General features: G+C 41.1%; 1 protein-coding gene across 3 annotated transcripts in view; it reads left to right on the top strand.

Moving 5' to 3' along the window:
- The window catches only part of atrnl1 (attractin like 1), a 786,325-nt gene extending 780,190 nt beyond the window's left edge, over positions 1-6,135 (top strand). For all 3 annotated transcript variants that reach the window (XM_003223502.4, XM_062977302.1, XM_062977301.1), the window contains one exon: positions 3,434-6,135. In XM_003223502.4, coding sequence (XP_003223550.3) covers positions 3,434-3,558 — 125 coding nt within the window. In that variant the 3' untranslated portion in view covers positions 3,559-6,135. The remainder of the gene's footprint in view (positions 1-3,433) is intronic.
- Positions 6,136-22,497: the final 16,362 nt, after the last annotated feature.

Raw genomic sequence — 22,497 nt, 5'->3', positions numbered from 1 at the left:
ATATTGCTTTTTGTTAGTGTATCATGGGATTGTTGTTGATGGTGATGATGATTGTAATAATGATGGATAATAGTAATTAACAGTCTTGTGCTTTTGTATAGAATCGCTATCCATGTCTGTTTGTTTCATTCGTATGGCCCTGTTTTTGTTTTTGAGCGCTGCTTCCAAAAACGGGGCCTTACTGAATGAACAAAAACTTTCGCACCATTGGTCAACATGGGAGGGTTTCTCATGCCCCCCTTCCGCTCAGTTTTAGGGCTAGAGGTCTCAATATTTCACTAATCCTCAGGCTCTCTTCAGCATTCATTTGGGTTGGTGGGATAAACCCCTGTCTCTGAATCCGGATAGGCAAAATGCAACCTACAGGAAAGGTGAAATCTCACCTGAACATCAGGAAGAACTTCCTAACTGTAAGAGGTGTTCGGAGTGGAACTTTCTGCCGCGGAGTGTGGAGGAGGCTCCTTCTTTGGAAACTTTTAAGCAGAGGCTGGATGGCCATCTGTTGGGGGTGCTTTGAATGCAATTTCCTGCTTCTTGGCAGGGAGTTGGACTGGATGGCCCATGAGGTCTCTACCAACTCTATTATTCTATGATTCTATGTGGCTCATTGATGCTGTTTTTGCAACCCTTTGCTTTTCTTGAGGCTCCATTATCTTTTTAAATGGGTAGCAAGGCTTCCTGTACTTTCCAACACACAGTAACTTGGACAGAGACTCTTTAAGAGAGTGTGTGTGTGTGACCTGCAGGCCCAAAGTGCCCATGACTGCTAGGGCTTGCAACAGAGCGCAGAATGCCTCTTACTAGGCACTTGTTGCTTGGCGCTCAGCTGCAAGCCCTGGCAGTCACAAGCTCTTTGGGTATGTGGTCTGCAGGCCCAAAGAAGTCCACCCGTTGCCGCCAGTGGGACGAAAATCAGGCAACCAAAGGGTTATCTTTCCTTTCATTTCACTGCTTTTTCCATTTGGCAATGGGACTCCTGTATTGTGCCAAATGAATGATCGGCATGAAACAAAAACACGGATGAAACAAATGATACAAATTCCAGGCCCATGACTAGTAATTAATGCCATTTCAACTTATTTATTATAACTGCAACTCTTTTTACTGGTATTTCTTAAAACTACACTTTGTGTCTATATGGAAGATATAAGTAAGTTTGTAAAGCTTTTGATTTATGCAAGTGATTCATTCATTTGGCTTCTGTGATTTGAAGTTGTACCATACGGATTCCCTTCGACTCCTGCTACAAGAAGAAATAAGAGCTATCAGTCAAAAGGAAGGTGTTTTTTAAAGAGGGAATGCATGGTAAATTAAACAAGTCACGAAAGTAGAGGGATGACAAATGGTAGACATCATAGGATTTACATTTCCAACCAATAATATTAACTCTAGCTGGTTACAAACAAAAGCCTGTTAAATCAATATAAAGGATATCGTAAATATTTTAGTCCCAGCTTTTAAAAATATGTATTTATCAATCTTTGGTTGCATTTTGATGTAAATTCTACTTTGCTGGCAGCGTCTCTGCATCATTTTGACTTGGTAAATGAAATTCTTTTAGACCGCCAGTCTGAAATAATGAATTGTTCCCCCAGTTAATTGTATTGCTTTGATAACAAGGAAGTATGCTGGGCCTGGAGAACGCAGTAAGTGAATTTCGTCAGATGATTTGTGTGACTTTTGAAAAATGATCTTCTGGAGTGACCTGATTTTAATAGAACTCTAACAGCATGCTAGCATGTTCCAGTATGCAGTGTAAGACTGAAAATTAGCATCTCCTTCTGAATACTAGTGCTTTGCAGAGGGAGAGGAACAAGTACACTCTGCAAAGCAAATTGCAGGAAAATGAAGACATAAGGAAAGTTCTTCTGATGCAACTCTTTAACTATTAAGTACATTCAATGCTCATCATTTGGTCTGATTCTAGAGATTCTGTAAAAGTAAGTTGATACCATGTATGTATAAATCCAGCACAAATTTTGGGGTCAAAATTATGATTTTTGAATTGACCCAAAGATGTTGAGGGTCATTCCATAGAGAGAGAAAAGTGCTGGCGCAACTTCAGAAGACCAGCAGTCCTTAGCCAACACTGCCATTTTCCCATCTAGAAGTTTTTTAAAAGACCATAATTAACACCATGTTGGAGATACCGTGTTTCCCTGAAAATATGACAGTGTCTTGTATTAAATTTTGCTCCCAAAGATGTGCTAGGTCCTATTTTCAGGGGATGTCTTATTTTTACATGAAGAAGAATTCATATTTATTGTTGAACAAAAAAATGAACATTTATTATATACTGTACAATAGTTGTCATCACAAACCAGCATAACCAGACAATCTGTGAATCCTATCAAGAATTTCTTGTTACTACCATTATTTCCATGTACAACAATCACCGAACCTGCATGCTCTAGTGTTCTGTTCAGCGGGCATGCTTCCAAATAAAAACTTTGCTAGGTCTTACTTTCAGGGGAGGCCTTATATTTAGCATTTCAGCAAAACCTCTACTAGGTCTTATTTTCAGAGGATGTCTTATTTTCAGGGAAACAGGGTAATAGAGGAGGTTGTTGTTTCTTTTAGATTCTCTTAGGATGACTAAGCTCTTGACCGTCATCACTCAGAAAAGCAGATTGATTCCTTCATTTGATAAGTTGAAGTTCAGATACATTAATTACATTGACCTATGGATAAGTCAACCCAGGCTTTTGGAGTCACTTTGACTAACATTTCTTGGTTTGCGTATCTATATATATAAAAGAGTGATGGCATCACGGCAGCGGACAAAACAACAAAAGTAAACACCCCACAACCTTGAAAATTGACAGCACAACCCCTCATCCATGCCTCTAGGTTGATACAACAAAAAGAAAAGAAAAATAAAGTCCTAATTAGAGGGAGATCAATAATTGTTTTTATCCAATTGCTGCCAGTTAGAAGGCTTAGCTCTGTTCACTTGGTCTCCTAGCAACCCGCTCAGCGCAGGGGACCCTTTACCTTAACTACCACCAATTCCTCAATACTTTATTTCCCATACCACCATACTTTGCCACAGCAACGTGTGGCCGGGTACAGCTAGTGAGTATATAAAATAATATATAATGCTTAATGAATCACCAGGAACCATCTCTTCAACTCAAATTTTGTCTCTGAAATTTCAGGACCTAGGATGCTTCAAAGCTGGCAATCCTGCCACTTGTTTTAACACTGACAAATATTTCTTTGCCACACAGCTGATATTTGGCATGGTATGAGAAAACTGGCAATTCTGATGCAACCATGTTTGAGGGGCATTCTAGGACCAACCACCATAGTAAAATTGTGCGCTTCCCTCATTCAGAAAACATGACTGTGCTCTTCATAAAAGGAGATAGAAGACTTGGGATCTAATTTCACAGCAAGGTAATTGTTCTTCCTCTCTTCTTTTTCCTTCCAGGACTGGCAATTGCAAGTGCACTAATAGACATTTCACAACAGAAGCCCTCAGAGTGTAAAGATAAGAGTCTGGGAGTAAGAAATCGAAAACATCACCTTTCAACACGCCAAGGGACTTGCGTCTGAGATTAAGAGAATGCATTTGTATATTCTGTATTGTTTTCTTTTTCTTTTTAAAAGAGCTTCCATGGTAAGCTAAACTACAGCCTCAGTTTTTATGGAGGCAACCTCTGAATGGTGGTAAGGATGATGGTAAGAAGTACCAGTCTTGGATGGACTTCTTCCTGCTGCGCTCCCAAAGCAGGGCATTCTGAAGGGCAAATGTGAATATAATGGATGAACTTCAAGAAAAGATTCTGAAATCCATTATGGTATAAAAACAACTATTTCTCCATATTTGTTGTTATGCATATCAGGAGGCGGTGGAAAACATTGGAAAAGATTGTACATTGTTTTATAATGTGGAAGGAAATATATCACTGAAAATTAAAGTACCTTTAAAGAACTCATTATATTGTTAGAAGACTTGAGTTGTTCAGTTTCTCAGCTTGATCAGCATTAAGATACATACACTTAAACAAAGCAGGTGCTGGAATTATTAGGGATATAAATATTAGTATTGCCCAGGTATGTCAAAATTTAAATTAGATGATAGGTGGATATAAAAAAGTGTATTTTAATGAGGGAAATATTAAAAGTAAAACGTATATATTTCAATTAATAAAATTCTGGGTTTATGAATATCAAGAATTTCCGCATTCCAAAGCACCCTACAGCAGTCCAAGTTGAAACAGGATGAAGAGTAGACTGTAATGCTCTACTTCATAAGGATTCGGTATAGGAAAACAGGAGAGAGAGTGTGGCTGTCTTCCATGCCAACGAACTAACTCATTATCGGAGCTGATTGATTGTAGAAAAGCCTGTCCCACAGCCAAGATTCCCTTTTTCGTTTTGCATCAACTGTTTCTAAAATTGAAGAACTCTTTATTCCAGTGCAGCATCACATTTGATTCTAATACTCTTAATAGAACATTGAAGGCCAAAATCACATGTAGATTTAAGCATGCTGGAGGCCATTGATTTCAATAGACTTAAACATCCCTAAGTTTGCAGCAAACTGTAGTCCCAGTCTCTAGTGTTTAAATCATTTCAGTAGAATGCTGCCCTGACCACCACTGACCCCTTTATCACAGCTATTAAAAATCCTCCCTCCTCCAACCAACAGACTCCTGCATTCATCGTTTTTTATCCCTCCTCTTAAAACGTTCACTGCACCCTAAATCACAAATCGGTCTACAACTCTCTGATAGTCTGCAGGCAGTTCTCTTGTGCAGGGCTTTTGGAATGGCTTTTCTGTTCTAGGGGTCACCAAATTGTTATATAGCAGCAAAAAGCTAAATGGAAATCATTGTCTAAATATTTGGTAGGGGGGGGGGGGGAATCTACCAAGCAGCTTCCCTGTCTTATAATGAGATAGAATCGTGTGCACTGCAGTCGTTTTGTCTGTGGAAAGAGTTCTCCAATTTGCAAAAGGGCTACCTTTCAGGAAGCCACTATTCTTTTGCAGGGTTGCCAGTTTCCCCTGCCTCTCCAAAATATCCCATTTTATTTAGGCAAGCTTTTTGCAGACAGTAGCAGCAGGTAAACCTCACTGATATTTTGGCCCCACTGGCCTTAAATGAAGCGAATGTTGGATTCACTGATGTGAGATCAAAACAAGTGAAGCATTCTATGCTTTGATTTAGTCTCCGTCACTTCTTCCTAACTGAAATGTACAATTTGAGGGGGATATAAATTGAGATCTGGCTATGGGCCAATTACAAAGTCCGATCGTCTTACTAGAACTTCCTAAGAGCAGCAGAACAGCAGATCTTAGTTTACAGGCTTGCTGGCATGAGAGGTATCCACAGAAGTATGAATTCTTATCTACAGCGGAGTTGCAGTAAGGAAGATAGTTATACAAATATGATTGGTGTAAACTATTATATCTGCATTTTTTATTTTCATTTTCTTTCAAAAAGGGGAAAACATTTCACTGTTTACACTTTGATTACATAGTTACTTGCATGCCAAGGTGGTGCAGTAGCAGTAATAACGCCCTGTTTGTGAGTTGGGTAGTGTTTCTTTTGTAATATCATTTTACTACTTCATATGGATGAGGACTGAATGTACAAAAAGAAAAGACATATTAAATGGAACTGCTGTACAGTATCTAGTTCCCTCTCATCCAAAACTATGAGGTTCCGTTTTATCATGATTGCTCTGCTCTTTTGATTAGTTGCACATTGATAAATTATGCTGGCATGATTGTTGGGATATTTTCACATCTCAAAAGGAGACTAATTCTTATGCTAAAGTTACATTGTCACAGTGTGATTATTTTTGTTGATTGTTCTTACCTCACTTTGTTACTAGTCTTAAAGAAAGAGCCCCATTCTGCAAAGACTTTTGCCCCGGCAAGTCTATTCAAGTTCTTCCAGAATAAGGGCAACGACAAAAAAGGATTCCTGTTGGAAATTCTTAATGAACTTTTGTAAGTCCAATAAGGGTCTTTGATTTTTTTTTGAAAAAAAGAAAACCCTTCTGTCATTGTAATGTTGGTTTGCTTAAAGAAAAAAAGTCATTAGGATTGGCATGTATGAACGGTGAGATGATTATTTGAAGAAAGACAAAAGAGAAATAAAAGACTTGGCTGTAAACTTTCTTAATTTTTCCCTTGATTTATTTGAACCACTGAAGGATATGGGGCATATATCCTAATTAACATGCCCAAGTATATTTAATTTCAAATGAATTATACTATTGACAGCACTTGATCTGAAGCAGACATTATAACACTTTTTAAACAGAGTTGATGTTTAAAGTCATCGTAATAAATGCTGATATTACCCTTATTGCAGTGTTTCTCAACCTGGGGGTCGGGACCGCTGGGGGGGGGAGGTCGCGAGGGGCGGGGCAGAGGGGTCACCAAAGACCATCAGCAAACACATATTAATTCACAGTGCTCCCCAGAGGTAAGTGAAATACATCTCCCCTAAATCACTGCAAATTCCTCCCAAATCCCTCCAGTATTTTCTGTTGGTAATGGGGGTTCTATGTGTTTGGCCCAATTCTATCATCAGTGGGGTTCAAGGGGCCCATTGATTGTAAATCTCAGCCACTACAACTCCCAAATGTCAAGGTCTATTTTCCCCAAACTCCACACTTGATGGACCAACCTGTACATAGTATATTGAGAACACAGAAATGCTGGACCACTCTAGCAGCCACTTTGTCAAACTACACAGAGAAGCCATTGAAATCCACAAGCATGTAGATAATTTCAACAGAAAGGAGGAAACCATGAAAATGAACAAAATCTGGCTACCAGTATTAAAAAAAACTCAGGACAGTAAATAAAGAACAACACTCTGAAAACAGAGGAATTCCAGGCATGGAACAATCAGGGTCAGCTAATAACTCCCAACAAAGGATCTCCCCAGGCAGGAATCAGCCAGGCCTGGAAACTGCAAGGCCATCAAATGCTAATCAAGGTGATTAATTACAACAGTCACACTTGCCTCCAACAGACAAGAGTTCTTTCTCCCACCCTGGACCTTCCACAGATATATAAACCTCACTTGCCTAGTTTCCAATACACCTCACAAGCCATAGATGTGAGCAAAACGTCAGGAGAAAATGGTTCTGAAACTTGGCCATAAAGCCTGGAAAACCCACAGCAACTCAGTGATTCTGGCCATGAAAGCCTTCCTCAACACTTCTATGTTCACTATGTTCAACTCTAAACTCAAAATAGCTAAACCAAGCCAGAACTAAACAGTGATATGAGATCTTGGCATGTTCATTAACAATTAGAATCTTCCTGTTTTGGATAATAGAGAAATCTGGTTGAATGAGATGCTACTGATACAGCCCTCTGATGTCTGCCAGAGCAGAAGAGACGGCCATGCAGGTATTGGGCTTCTCACAATTTAGTGACGTAAGTATAAATCATGCTGCTTGGGAGCCGTAGTCCAGAAAAGTAACTACTCTGAATTCTTCATATATAAGTCACATGTTGTGTGCCTTCAAGTTGTCTCCAATTTATGACAACCCTAAGGCAAATCTATAAAGGAGTTTTCTTGGGAAGATTTGTTCAGAGGCCTTTGCTTTCTTCTGAAGCTGAGAGAATGTGACTCTCCCAAGATCACCTGGTGGGTTTCCATGGCTAAGTGAGGATTCAGATTCTGGTTTCCAGACTCAGCCCAGTGCTCAAACCACTATACCATGGTGGCTTTCTATAGTCTTAGTCACTACAGTGTGTAAATCCACCATGTGCTATACTTAATTTTCTAATAGAGAAGCAGGGAGTGAGCCATTGTCACAAAGGTGAAATAATATCCATGAAGACAGTGTAATCACGTGTGCATACATTCCCAATAACCACCATTTTGGCTGCACAACAGGAGATGGATAAAGCATGACTATGGGTTCAAAAGTCAAAAGAACAAAAAAGAACACATTTACCAACTGACTGCCTTAAACTGCTGATCCGTATGATGGCTGTCACTTTAAATACCTATGATATGTAAGCTGTGATATTTGATACTAGAAATCTTCCTAACCTTCATTCTATATGAATAACAACATCTTTTCTATGAATAACAACATCTCAACATCAAATTCATTTCAGTTACATATACCACATATACTTGAGTATAAGCCGACCCAAATATAAGCCGAGGCACCTACTTTTACCACAAAAAAACTGGGAAAACTTATTGACTCAAGTATAAGACAAGGGTGGGAAATGCAGCAGCTACTGATTAATTTCAAAAATAAAAATAGATACCAATTACATTACATTGATTGAGGCATGAGTAGGTTACATGTTTTTGAATATTTACATAAAACTGTAGTTTAAGATAATAATAAGACTTTAATAAGATAATAGTTTCCAACTCTGATACCTATATACACGAGCATAAGCCAACCCAAATATAAGCCGGCTAGGACCCTCATTCGAGTATATGCTGAAGGGGGCTTTTTTCAGCTCTAAAAAAGGCTAAAAAATTCGGCTAATACTCAAGTATATCTGGTATACCTTATACAAATAGCTTTAAATTAATTTTGTTCAGTTTTTAGTAATTTTGTTCATGAAATCATCAGAAAGCAAAAGCGTCACTATTTCAGCCACCTGTATAGGCAATTTTGGAATTTCAAATAAAAGGTGTTCAACCTGTATATAGAAAATTTACACAAGTACTATAATGTTTGTTTCATCATACTACCACAGTAACTCTAAAATGCTTAGCAATTGTTTGATGATAATATTGTAACAGTTTTCTTTAAAACCAAACAAGTGTTTGGCCACCAATGGAAAAGATAATGCCTTTGGTGCCACTCAGCTTAGCATCCCTTATCAATGTGCCCAAGAAGGTAGAGATTAGGGTTGTGCATTCGAGGTAAACCTTGCCCCGTTTCCTGTCCTGGCTTTCAGTGGGAGTCCCAAACCGTTTTTTGGGAGCCTCCTGAAATTGGGAAGGCAGATATCTGTTTTCAGTTTGGGCCCCAAAAGATCAATTTCCTATAGGACCATTATGGGAAGGGTTCACTCCCAGGTTCCCCTTCCTGGCATGCGCTTTAAGGAGGCTTCTTACGTGCTCTAGAGTAAGAGGTGCTCAGCTGCAGGTACTGGCAGGTGCCTGCGTTTTCTGGGTCTGCACACCACATGCGCACTCTCTTTCCAAGGCAAGGAGGCAAGTCCTGGCAGGCTTTCATGTTGAGCTGATTTTTGTGCAGGGAGAGGGCTTCCCGTTTCGTGCTCACAAAGAAATGAAAGCACTAAACAAACAGTAGAAATAAATTCTGTGCACAACTCTAGTAGTGATCCAGAAGCTTACTTTACAGCATAGAGAGATGCAGGCAGTCCAGCAGATAAATAAATCTAAGCCACTTGGGATTTTATAGGCCTAAACAAATAAATTAGGCAAAAGATTTTAAGTGGGGTTTTCACTTTGTAAGGATAATTAATCTTATGAATCTTCTGTAATTTCTACAAAAACACACAATTACAATAACAATAATTATATTCCAAAGAGGTATATCACTCGGTTTCTTTCTCCCTATTGTCTTCCGTTGCTTTATCCTATTTTGTTTGTTACATTGATGTATCTGCACACTACAATTTTAAAACTCCAGTTGCAGAAAGACAAAGTTCTGCAATTTATTATGTTCCTCCAGCAAAGATGGGGCCAAATCTCCATCACTGGTTTTTTTTTTTTGGTTTTGTTTTTTTTGTACTGGATGTGTGTTATTATTTTAATTTTTAATATTAAGTTTTAATATTTTGATGTTGTTGATGTTTTGTTTTTCTATGTTTATATGTAGGTTTTGTTTTAATCTGTCTATATAAAAATGTAATCAGTTCTGCCAACATAACTGGATTTCTGCCACATTCTAAAGTCCAGTCTTTCCCAACCTGGAGCACTTTGAATGCCTAACCACTTATGTCTGTTCAGAATCGATTTGGCAGAAACCGGTTTACTATGTGGAGGATTTGAAGTGATTTCTGGACCAGGATGGCAATTATATCAACTGTGGAAGGTAACTTCAAACCAGTTCCATAATCTGCAGTATCTGCATCTTGATAGACACCAGAGAATATGGATTGTGTTCCCATTTGAAGGCAAGATGTGCACGAGAACTCCAGAAGCAGATGAAATGGAAACAAGGGAAAGTTATAGTTAGTAGAAGTAATCACTTATCTGCCCCAGGGGGTCAGTTAGCCATTAGCTGGACAACCATGCCTTTGGAGCATATTTTGGCAGCATCTCTCTCCCCCCAATTCAACCAAGCGCATTAGCACAGTGGGTGTCTACAATGTACAGTTGAGTTCCAGTTATCCAAGATAAAGGGGTGGGCCCAATCCTGGATAACCGAACTGCTCGGATAATAGGGAGGCCCTATTATTCCTCCCGGCAATCCAGTTTAGGGAAGTGCCCCACAATCGCTGCTGTCTAGCAACGCTCGTGGGGTGCTTCCCGAGGAGCGAGGGCTTGCCGAGGGAGGGGAGCACCCCGCGAGCATTGCTAGGCAGCAGTGATTGCAGGGTGCTTCCCTGGGCTGAGGGCTTGCCGAGGGACGAGCCTTGTTCCTCGGCGAGCCCTTGCCCCTTGGGAAGCACCCCGCAAGCATTGCTAGGCAGCAGCAATTGCGGGGCGCTTCCTCCTCCCTCTCCCTCTCATTCTCTTGAAATCGAGGGGAGGAGAAGGAGGGGTGCCCCCGGTGGCGCCTCGAATAATACGGAGTCTCAGTTAACCGGAACTTGGTTAACCGGAACTCTACTGTTATTCACATTCCACAGAGCCGATTTTGTTATGAATGCATTCAGGGGCTAATCTTAGTCTTTCCCACAACTTTGCTTGATGTGTCTTAATCGCCGTTACATGTGCTGCAGCACGCTTTGGTGATGTGTATTATCAAGCTGCCACAGTTTCAAACTACATTATATAGCTGCTTTGAATCTCCTTTGTGATGAGAAAAAGTTAGGGGGATGAGGAGGAGGAAGAAGAAGAAGAAGAAGAAAAAGAAGAGGAAGAAGAAAGTGTAGATGAGCTTTTAGACCAGTGGTTCTCAACCTGGGGTCCCCAGATGTTTTTGGTCTTCAACTACCAGAAATCCCAGCCAGTTTACAAGCTGTTATTTTATTTGTTTATTTACAGTATTTATATTCCGCCCTTCTCACCCCGAAGGGGACTCCGGGCGGGTCACATTACACATATAAGGGAAACATTCAATGCTTTAACATAGAACAAAGACAAAGACAAACTCGGGCTCTGAGCTGGCTTCGAACTCATGACCTCTTGGTCAGAGTGATTTGTTGCAGTTGGCTGCTCAACAGCCTGCGCCACAGCCCGGGCCAGCTGTTAGGATTTCTGGGAGTTGAAGGCAAAAAACAACTGGGTACCCAAGGTTGAGAACCACTGCTTTAGACTAATGGTTCTCAACCTGTGGGTCCCCAGATGTTTTGGTCTTCAACTTCCAGAAATCCTAACAGCTCGTAAACTGGCTGGGATTTCTGGGTGTTGTAGGCCAAAACACATGGGGACCCACAGGTTGAGAACCACTGCTTTAGACTCAGCATCCACCATCCCTGATGATTGCCCTCAGTTGATAGGGACAAGAATTCTCCTTTTTTTGTCATCCTCCTTCCTCTATCCTCTATTTCTAACCCAATCTTCACTTTTCTTTCATTGACTACCATTCTCCGATCTACAACTATTGATACATATAGATGGATGAGGGAAAATCAAAGCAGTGATATAACAGATCTCATTTTACATCAATGCATCTTATATGGAAGCTGACAAAAATTCCTGCATGTTTAGGACACCGTCCAAATGTGTTATAGCAACCTCCAAATTTAGTTTATTTTCATTAATGTAGCAAAGAGCTGAAGAGCCATCTCATCCATCTTTGCTAATCAGCTAGTTTCATTTTGGCCTATATTCTGCAATGTCCTTCGGTAAAATGCTACCATCTGCTTGGCTGTATTTTCTAAGGCAGGGTTGGGCAGGATTATTTTCCTTTGCCCATTCTAACTTTGCTAGCTTCTTTTATCAAATACACTATCCATTTTAAGTTCATGTGATCCATCTCTCATTCACTGATGTCAATAGGAAACTTGCCATAGCATCAGATCTCATCAAGGTTTTGGCTATGATTTATGACAGAGAGAGGAACAGATCTGACTTTTCTATAGCCGCATCACTATACTGTCCAAGTTCCTTTAAATTAATCTGATCTCTTTGTGTATTCTGCCTTTTCTTTTTCAAAAGTCTTAAACTTCTTCAGCAGGTTTGAAAAACATTGCATACATTTTGAAACGTTAGTGCCACTCGTAAACAGATCCATCGTAAGATGTGTTATGGTAAGAGATGTAAGCTGGTGTTGTCATATATCGGCAGCAGCTTGTGCCAATATATCTTCAGAAAATAGTAATATTATATATCCTGGCTTTCTCCCAATAATACAAGGCAGATGTGAAGGTCAGCAAGGTGGTCCATTGCCAGTAATTGCTATCAGCCTTTGATATAATCACAGACCACAGGGAAATGAAATATATCCTTGCCAGTCACTACCTGGCACAGTAGGGGCTTGGGCAAGACTGATATTACTGCTTTAATCATCCATTAATGCAATATAACATTAACATTATTGTCAACATTATTACTTTCCTTCTGTCCAGCTAACCCAAGAATAACTCTAGTTGAAACCTAACAAACAGCATAAAATCACCCAACGCATCCCATTTGTGAGCCTTCACTGCAAATACTCCATCCTCATTCAATCTAAAGACAGCATATGGTTTAAAGATAAGGTCTGGGATGATTTGGAGACCATGCACAGTGAGGGAGGGAGGATGAATTGAGATGGTGCTATTGAAGGCAATTGTACCTCACCAGATGGCTGGCAGCTTCCAGAATTTCACGTGGTCCCATCAGTTGCTATTTTTGATCATAAGGGGATCAAAATCCGGGGAGCAAGGTGAGCTCCTGCTGTTAGCCCCAGCTTCTGCCAACCTAGCAGCTCGAAAACATGCAAATGTGAGTAGGTCAATAGGTACCGCTCTGGCGGGAATGTAACGGCACTCCATGCAGTCATGTCTGCCACATGACCTTGGAGGTGTTTGCGGACAACGGCGGCTCTTCAGCTTAGAAATGGAGATGAGCACAACCCCTAGACTTAATGTCAAGGGGAAACCTTTACCTAGCTACTTGTTCCTCCATGGGTCTCTACCACTGCTTTCTTTAATGTCAAATCCAGCAGCAGCAATTTGATGTCTCATAAAAAGGATGAAAGTATATGACCTTGTTGAGATACTCCATTTCATGCTTATACGTGTGTATCTCTACTTGAAAATCAAAGTAGTAAGAGCAAATAAAGCCAATCTTCAGAAAATTAAAGTTCACATAACCCCTGGCATTGCTGCAGCAATAGTTGAGGCTGGCCATGTTTCTTCTCCTTGCCTCATAACTGCTTCGGAGGCAGGCTTCGACAAAGGTAAATACTTATAACACCCTGCTGGCAGCAAATAGTATCAAGAAATAAACTCGCTTGGATATTTTCTGCCTCCTGTGGAACAATGTGTCCAGGCCTTGCTGCAGAATTAAAAAAATTAAGCTTCCAATGCAGGGATTAATGGCCAAGATCCTATTTGAAGCTGGAAGGATGTAAAATTCCACTGCTGTAAGGTGTTCGGGTTTGGGGGGAGAATAGAAAGCACCAAAAACCAACCATGGCATTGTTACCTGCGACAAGCAACATCTGCTGAATTTCTCTTCTGCACAACCATTAAAGGGACAAGACACTCCTTCCAGTTTAATATTGCGATCCTGCTTGTATATTCTTAGAGTGAGTTTACATGAGCAAGGAACAAAGACTCATCTCAAATCCAGTGCTGGCTGTCCCATGACTCAAGCTGACTTCTAACAGGTATTGTGGACTTTCTTGCTTTAAATTAAATTTGCCCCACTTTAGGCTAAGTCAGGAGAAACTCCTGAATATCCTGGAGATTCACAATAGTCTGGACACTGGATTGGGTCCATGCTGGTTTGATCCAGATGGATACCACACCAGCATTAACCAGTGCAGGAGAAGAGGATGGTTCATCCCAGTGTCACTGCCGCCACTCTTTTCCATGAGTGGTTCTCTTTGCAAGCATCTGGCCACACCTGTGATATTAGAATGGGGTACCTGCAAAATCAGCAAAAAAGAGGAAATTGTGGCAGGCCAGCACTGTGGGCTGGCAGGGAGGAGTAGCATCAACATCGGTGAAAAGGTAATGGTCCAGCTGGATCGCTGCACTCTCTGACTGTTAAAGTCTGACTAGACTTTAACATGGTGCCATAGTGGTGTTCTTCTCTGGAACTCTCTTAAAGTACAGAGAACGGACTTTGAAAGAGACGGATGTGCTCCATGTTTGATCTTGTGGATGCAACATGTCTCCTGACAGCTTTGGTCAATTAGCACTGTAAATAATGTAAAATAAAGCTTCAGTGCCGCTGGCATCAGCAGATATAAATCAGTGAGGTTGTCGTTCTTGGTCGTTGCCACTTTCGCCATTTGCAGAGTGGTCTGACAGATGGGCACTGATGAGACCTTGTTCTACAATCAGTCGGGGTCGCCAATTCCCTGACAAGTAGGTTCATCTCAGTGTATTTGGCCATCATCATGGCTGTGCTAGCACCATTGTAAACTCACTCTTAGTTACTCTAGCACAGTGGTTCTCAACCTGTGGATCCCCAGGTGTTTTGGCATACAACTCCCAGAAATCCCATCCAGTTTAACAGCTGTTAAGATTTCTGGGAGTTGAAGGCCAAAACATCTAGGGACCCACAGGTTAGGAACCACTGCTCTAGCAAAAGTTTAGATGAGGATTCCAGTCTGCAATATTTTTTAAATTATTTTTATTATTTTAAACACAACAAAATGAGTCCACAGCAGACATTCTGCTGGCTGTTGAATTTGACCACATGTCGGACACTTCCCAAGTGTCTAGGACGGTGTGATGTATCGGCGAATAATGCGAGCAGATCCGAGTCACGGCACCACCCCCCATTGGGTGCCGCCTTGTCGTTGCTGGGGGGCTTAACTGCTTCTATGATGTTGAGAGCTGTGCTGGCAATAGTGTAAACTACCAGCAGGTTCAACCAAGCCAGAGTGGTCTCAACTGAGAAGTAGAACTAAGTGCACCCAACCCATTTAAATAAGGTGAAACAAACTCTAAAGAAGTCTATACTGGCTCGGTCGTTGCCCAGGATAATAAGGACCACGGCGAATGCTACTCCTGGGCACCCATTGACAAGTGAGCTAAAGGAACCAGGACCCACTGGTAAGCAACCAGGGCATGGGCCTGTAGGGCAACTGGAAGCAAAACAACTACAGAAGTTGCAGAAATTCTCAATGCCACAGAACCAAACTGTCATGAATTATTATTATTATTATTATTATTATTATTATTATTATTATTATTATTATTATAGTAGAGTCTCACTTATCCAAGCTAAATGGGCAGGTATCTTGGATAATAAGGAGGGATTAAGGAAAAGCCTATTAAACATCAAATACAACAAATTAGACAGAAAAAAGTAGTTCAATACGCAGTAATGTTATGTTGTAATTACTGTATTTACTAATTTAGCACCAAAATATCATGATATATTGAAAACGTTGACTACAAAAATGGCTTGGATAATCCAGAACCTTGGATAAGCGAGGCTTGGATAAGTGAGACTCTACTGTATTATTATTATTACCATTATATAATAGAAAACAGTCTTGCTAGGAATCTTGGTATTCTAAACATGGTTTTTGGCACCATGTTATACAAGGCTTAGAGATCATGCTATCCATGAAGACAAGAATTTCCTGTTTCTACCTATACATGTCGGAAAAAAGTGCCATTTACTGAATCAAAAATATGACTGTCAAGACAACTGATAAACGTGTGGGTTCAGAGGCACCTAGAAGTCCCCCCCAAATAGTACACATTACAACCATTGTTGAAACAAACAAGGCCACAATTTTTATTGATCGCAGCTGTAGAGACTTGGGACCTCATCACAAACAAAGCAGGAAATTTTATTTCTATATGCAACTCGTGGTTTCAGATGACTGGATGCAAGCAGGATGCAGATAGGAGCTCATCATACCCCTTTCTGTTCTCTCTAAACCTTTTAGAAATATTGCGATTCGACTCATCACACAGCAGATGAATTTGCTCCTCCGAACCCATCCTATACCCCACACCATTCTCTCTCTCTCACACACACACAAACAGATGGTGGACATGTTTTTGAAATCCATCACTAGAGCTTTTAGCAAGTTTTCTAAAATGCAACATATATGGAACAGCTCTCTCTGTCCACAAAATGTCCATTCTGTCCACAAAATGAAGGCAAATAAAGAGCAAAAGCAAAAGGCTATATTTTATAGATGGTCTTTTGCCTTTGTATGTACAGTGAAGTTTGAAACAGATGCCGATATGCTCAGAGAAATATGGACATGACAGCACAACTATGCAGTTTTGAAGTCTTTTACGCTTAGCAGCATTAACTCCGCTTTCTCTGCTTTGCTGTGATTTTAGAAACACACTTGATGTGAAAAAAGTTCAGAATTCTGCAGTTTTTATATAAAAAAACAAAATAGACAAAAAAATTAGAAAAGGAAAACATCAAATAATTTATAGCCTTTCCAGAGGTTTTTCCCCAGCAACCACTGGAAGCATAATGGCAGCTGCCTCCATAGAGAATACGTGGACTGTCTATAGACATTGCACTCAACTCCTGGAACAATTCCATCAGCGTTGCCTCTGAAAAATCCTGCAAATCTCTTTGGAAGACAGACGGACAAATGTCAGGGTGCTGGAAGAAGCAAGGACAACCAGCATTGAAGCGATGCTGCTACGCCATCAACTCCGCTGGACTGGCACGGTATCCAAATGCCGGATCACCATCTTCCAAAGCAGTTGCTATACTCCCAACTCAAGAATGGGAAATGTAATTTTGGTGAACGGGAAAGGAGATTTAAAGATGGGCTTAAAGCCAACCTTAAAAACTGTGGCATAGACACCAAGAACTGGGAAGCCCTGGCCCTTGAGCACTCTAATTGGAGGTCAGCTATGACCAGCAGTGTTGCAGAATTCAGTGAGGCATGAATGGAGGGAGAAATGTGCCAAGAGGAAGGTGCATCAAGCCAACCTTACCGGGACCACCTTCTGCCTGGAAACCAATGTCCTCGCTGTGGAAGAACATACGGGTCAAGAATAGGTCTCCACAGCCACCTACGCATCCACCACCAAGACACTACACTTGGAGGGCCATCATCCTCGACCTACGAGGGATCGCCTAAGTAAGTAAGTGACCATAGAGAAAAATCCCAGTTGGCAGAAACTGCCTCCAAACTTGCCCCCCAAGGAGATGTCACAGGCACAGATAATGGTTTGTATGTATGTACTCCATACATATGGAGTCCTGGTGGTGAAGTGTGTTAAAAGCACTGAGCTGCTGAACTTGCAGACCGAAAGGTCCCAGGTTCAAATCCCGGGATGAGCGCCCGCTGTTAGCTCCAGCTTCTGCCAACCTAGCAGTTCGAAAACATGCCAATGTGAGTAGATCAATAGGTACGGCTCCGGCGGGAAGGTAATGGTGCTCCATGCAGTCATGACGGCCACATGACCTTGGAGGTGTCTACAGACAACGCCGGCTCTTCGGCTTAGAAATGGAGATGAGCAGCAACTCCCAGGGTCATGACTGGACTTAACGTCAGGGGAAACCTTTACCTTTACTACTCCATACATACTGGAGTACAATCATACAGCTGACGCCATACCCCTGACACACGCTGAAGGGAAAAAAACAAATTTCAATTCCATGTTTCTTTACTCCATTTTTGTGACCCTTTGTCTATAGTTGACTATGGGTTGCATTCACCATGTGATAGGACCCATAAGAAATGGGTCTCAGAAACAGAGTATTTTGGTTGTTGTGTGTTATCCAGGCTGTATGGCCATGTTCCAGAAGCATTCACTCCTGACGTTCCACCCAAATCTATGGCAAACATCCTCAGAGGTTCTTTTAGCTGCCCCCTGGCAGGAAGAAGCCAGCACAGGAATTTGGCAAGGCCATTAATAGGCCATTAATGCTAATCAAGGTGAGTAATTAAAACATTAATACATTAATACTGGCTTCCAACAGACAAGAGTTCCTTCTCCCACCCTGGACTTTCCACAGATATATAAACCTTCCTTGCTTAATTTTTTCCAATATACCTCACAATCACAAGATGCCTGCCATAGATGTGGGGGAAATGTCAGGAGAGAATGCTTCTGGAACATGGCCATAAAGCCCGGATAACACACAACAACCCTGTGATTCCAGCCATGAAAGTCTTCGACAATACAGAGTATTTGGGACTATCACACTTGAGAATTTATTTACTTTAATCCACTTTAAATGCTGTGACTGCCTCCTGCAGAATCCAGGGCTTCTCTGGATGAGCAGTCTAAAGGTCCTTGGTCCCATCATGAATCTGGATCCAGACATCAGATGACCCAACTGTTAGTGTATTCTGTTGTTAGAGTGAAATGTTATATCAAGTTATGCTGTTGGGTGTTTGCAACTGTGTGTTTCCGGCAGAGCATTCCAGCAGTGCATGGGTTAAGCACAAGCCAGCTTGATTGATTGCCCACAGGACCAATAGGTCAGGGCTTTAAATAGGTCAAGGTGCCCGCTTGTACTGATAACAGTCATGGCGAGCGGAGAAGACGCTCCATGTGTCCGGAGAGTTATGTCTTTGAGTAATTGTAAATAATTTATAAATAAAGCAATTAGACCTGCTGGGATCAGCAGTAAAACAATGACTAAGCTGTCGTTTTGTTGGTGCCACTTTTGCTGCTGCATCAAGTGGTCCTTTGGGTGAGCAGATGGAGAGAACTGACTCATCAAATCAGTCAAGGCAATGGACGACTGATTTAACTCCCTATCCCAGCATCCCTGACACCAACAGCAGCTTGATGTATTCTTGGGGAGCATACCTGAGTAAAGTCTTCAACTAGGCTTGCTCCCCACTATAACTAGTCAGTACCTGCTTGACAACTCTTCCTGGGCATCTTCGCAAGTGTGCAAACCTTGTAAACCTTCCAAGAAAGACAGCCAACCAGCACAAAATGATACCAATCTGAGAAGCTCTCTCTTGACACAAAGCTGTCTCCCCCATAAGTCAGGCAAACACTGTTCAGTGCAGAAGACGCAGAGCTAGATAAATCACTGAACTGAAATCTCAGTACAGTAGAGTCTCACTTATCCAACACTCGCTTATCCAATGTTCTGGATTATCCAACACATTTTTGTAGTCAATGTGTTCAATATATCGTGAGATTTTGGTGCTAAATTCATTAATACAGTAATTACTACATAGCATTACTGCGTATTGAACTTCCTTTTTCTGCCAAATTTGTTATCTAGCATGATGTTTTGGTGCTTAATTTGTAAAATCATAACCTAATTTGATGTTTAATAGGCTTTTCCTTAATGCCTCCTTATTATCCAACATATTCGCTTATCCAACATTCTGCCGGCCCATTTATGTTGGATAAGTGAGACTCGACTGTATAAGATTTTTATACATTTGTCTTTGTATAAACAACTCCATGAGTAATCCCATGTAATACAGCAGGTATTTTTCTTTCAAACAGTTAGCCTGCAGTATTCGAGGATTATGAACGTCCAGATTCAACTGATTACCACTACTTGAAAATATCCCCCCCCCCATTTTTTTTGCACAAGACAAACCTTGATTTTGCCATTTTACATATGAGGTGGCATTTTACTATGCCATTATATATAATGGGATTTGAGCATGCGTGGATTTTAGTATCCGTTTACTGGAACCAAATCCCAGTGGATACTAAGGACTCACTTTAATCGAATAAGAATGCATAGTACTGTGCAAAGTACTGTGCTTTGAGTGCCAAGGAATGTAATATCCATGAACTAGAGATTCTCTGTTGATAGAAAACAAGTAACAAGCTGTATCCTGCTAATCAAAATGCATTTTAGTGCAACCTCCTGATTATACAGAAAGTCGATCCAGAGCTACACATGCAAGATAATTTTAGGTGGATTAGTTAAGTCTTTAACTATCATATCATGCCAACATTTTAATGGTTAAATGAAGTGAAAGAGTGGATTAACTCTTGCACTTTTAGCACACACCTGCGGGATTGAAATTTACTCTTAGGAGTGTAACTAATGAGGGGTTAGGAATTTCCCCAGATTTATTACCATGGCATAAAATGACAGGGTGATGTCTGAGCCGCTTCGGTCTGTTCTTCATCCAGTAACATCACAATGTTGTTCATCTATACTATTTTTGCTATCCCAACTGCTCTCAAATTACCAGGTATATTTTATTCAGTTTTCCTGAGTCTGTCCAATTAAACTAGACTCTGGTGGCCCTGGGATTTATGTCATTCTCTTTCTGTTTTAACCCAAAGCATCCATCAACCTGGAGACCTACTGCATATGTTATGTCATGAAACACTGTGACGGGATGAAGTAAGCTGTGGCAATAAGGTTCTATCCAGTAAAAACTACAGGCAATTCAACTAGTTGCAGTTGTCTGGCAATTGCTAATGTCCACTCAACTGCAAACGGAACAAGGAGTAACCTGTGGGTTACCAGCCAGAATTCACATCATTAGACACCAATACGTTTTCTCCATTCCAACTGAATATGCAGTTGTTCTTTTACTTAATGAAAGATACTAAATACAATAAGCAGCTTTTGTGAAGGAATTCTACTGCTTTCTAAAATTTGATTTTGCCTGTAGGGTGGTCCATTCTATTTATTTATTTATTTATTTATTTATTTATTTATTTATTTACAGTATTTATATTCCACCCTTCTCACCCCGAAGGGGACTCAGGGCGGATCACATTATACACATATAGGGCAAACATTCAATGCCCACAAACACATGAAACAGAGACAGACAGACGCAGAGGCAATTTAACCTTCTCCTGAGGGGATGTTTGATTCTAGCCACAGGGGGGAGCAGCTGTGTCATCATCCACTCTGATGGCACTTCCTCATTCCAAGTCGTAAATTAGCTAAACTTGCCTCCCCACTTTTATAAGTGGTATCTTATTTCCTACTTGATAGATGTAACTATCTTTCAGGTTGCTAGGTCAGCAACGAGCAGGGGCTTTTTATTATTATTATTATTGACGGGTGCTCACCCCACCACGCACTGGCCTCAAACTCATGACCTCATGGTCAGAGTGATTTATTGCAGCAGGCTGCTCAACAGACTGCACCACAGACCGGCTTCCAGTATGACTGGAATTGCATCCCAATTACTTCAGGGAAATGGTAGAACCTGGGGAAAGTGGTCCATTTACAAATGCCCACTTATTTAATGAACAAATGGTATGCTACATGCATTAGGGTTGAGATAGGTTTATCACAATCACCTACTTAAATTAAGAAGACATAGTCAATGATCTAAAAACAAATTATAGAAACTGAACAGAACTGATCTAAATTGATGTAAACAAAAAATATAGAAGATGAATAGAATATTGAGCATCCTTCAAAATAACACAGACATAAATCATGATCCTGCTTGTGGTGTGGTAGCAGGAGTTGTATAGCTGAGAATGGTGTGATGACTATCCAGGAGCGGCCCTAGGTTTTTTCACTATGTACGCAAACCTAGGGCCGCACTCCCCCCCCCCCCGAAATTACGCCCCCCCCTCAAACTTGGTGGCGGCGGTGGCGGCGGCCCGCTCTCCAGCCACGGAACTCCAGGAAGTCCTTGTATTCTCGCGATATTTCGCGAAACCTCGCGAGAATAGCAAGGACTTCCTTTTTCCGCAGCGAGTGACCCAATGGTTGCCACTGCCGCCGCGAGAGCGCCCAGCAAGGGCTGCACCCTAAGCGGCGGCTTCAAGGGTTTCCATTACAAACCGGCCCTGTGACTATCAAGAGAGCACTGAAAGTCATCTCAATCAGCTAACTTGGGAACCAATAGTACAGTTTCATCTCCTAATGAAGACACCATAGGTAATGTTCAAGAAAGATTTTATATGAGTATGATGGTGTAAGAGCATAAATACCAGAATATTGGCCTATTTTGCTAGATCTATGGTTCTTCCTACCATGCTCCAAGCGGAATTACTGGAATCTATATTCCAAAATGTAATTTCTCTATGATCTAATCTTCAATTGAGAGGAGGGTGCAGATGGGAAATCTGTACAGTGTTTTAGGAAAAGAGTGGTCCTCTCTCCTCACACACATACTTTTCCAAGGTCTATGTAAATCATAGAATCGTAGAGTTGGAAGAGACCTCATGGGCCATCCAGTCCAACCCCCTGCCAAGAAGTAGGAAATCACATTCAAAGTATCCCTGACAGCTTCTACTTAAAAGCCTCCAAAGAAGGAGCCTCCACCACACTCCGGGGCAGAGAGTTCCACTGCCGAACAGCTCTCATAGTGAGGAAGTTCTTCCTAATGTTCAGG

The sequence above is a fragment of the Anolis carolinensis genome, chromosome 3, assembly GCF_035594765.1.
Source record: "Anolis carolinensis isolate JA03-04 chromosome 3, rAnoCar3.1.pri, whole genome shotgun sequence".
NCBI classification, from domain to species: Eukaryota; Metazoa; Chordata; class Lepidosauria; order Squamata; family Dactyloidae; genus Anolis; species Anolis carolinensis.
This window is presented reverse-complemented; position numbering and strand designations above follow the sequence as displayed.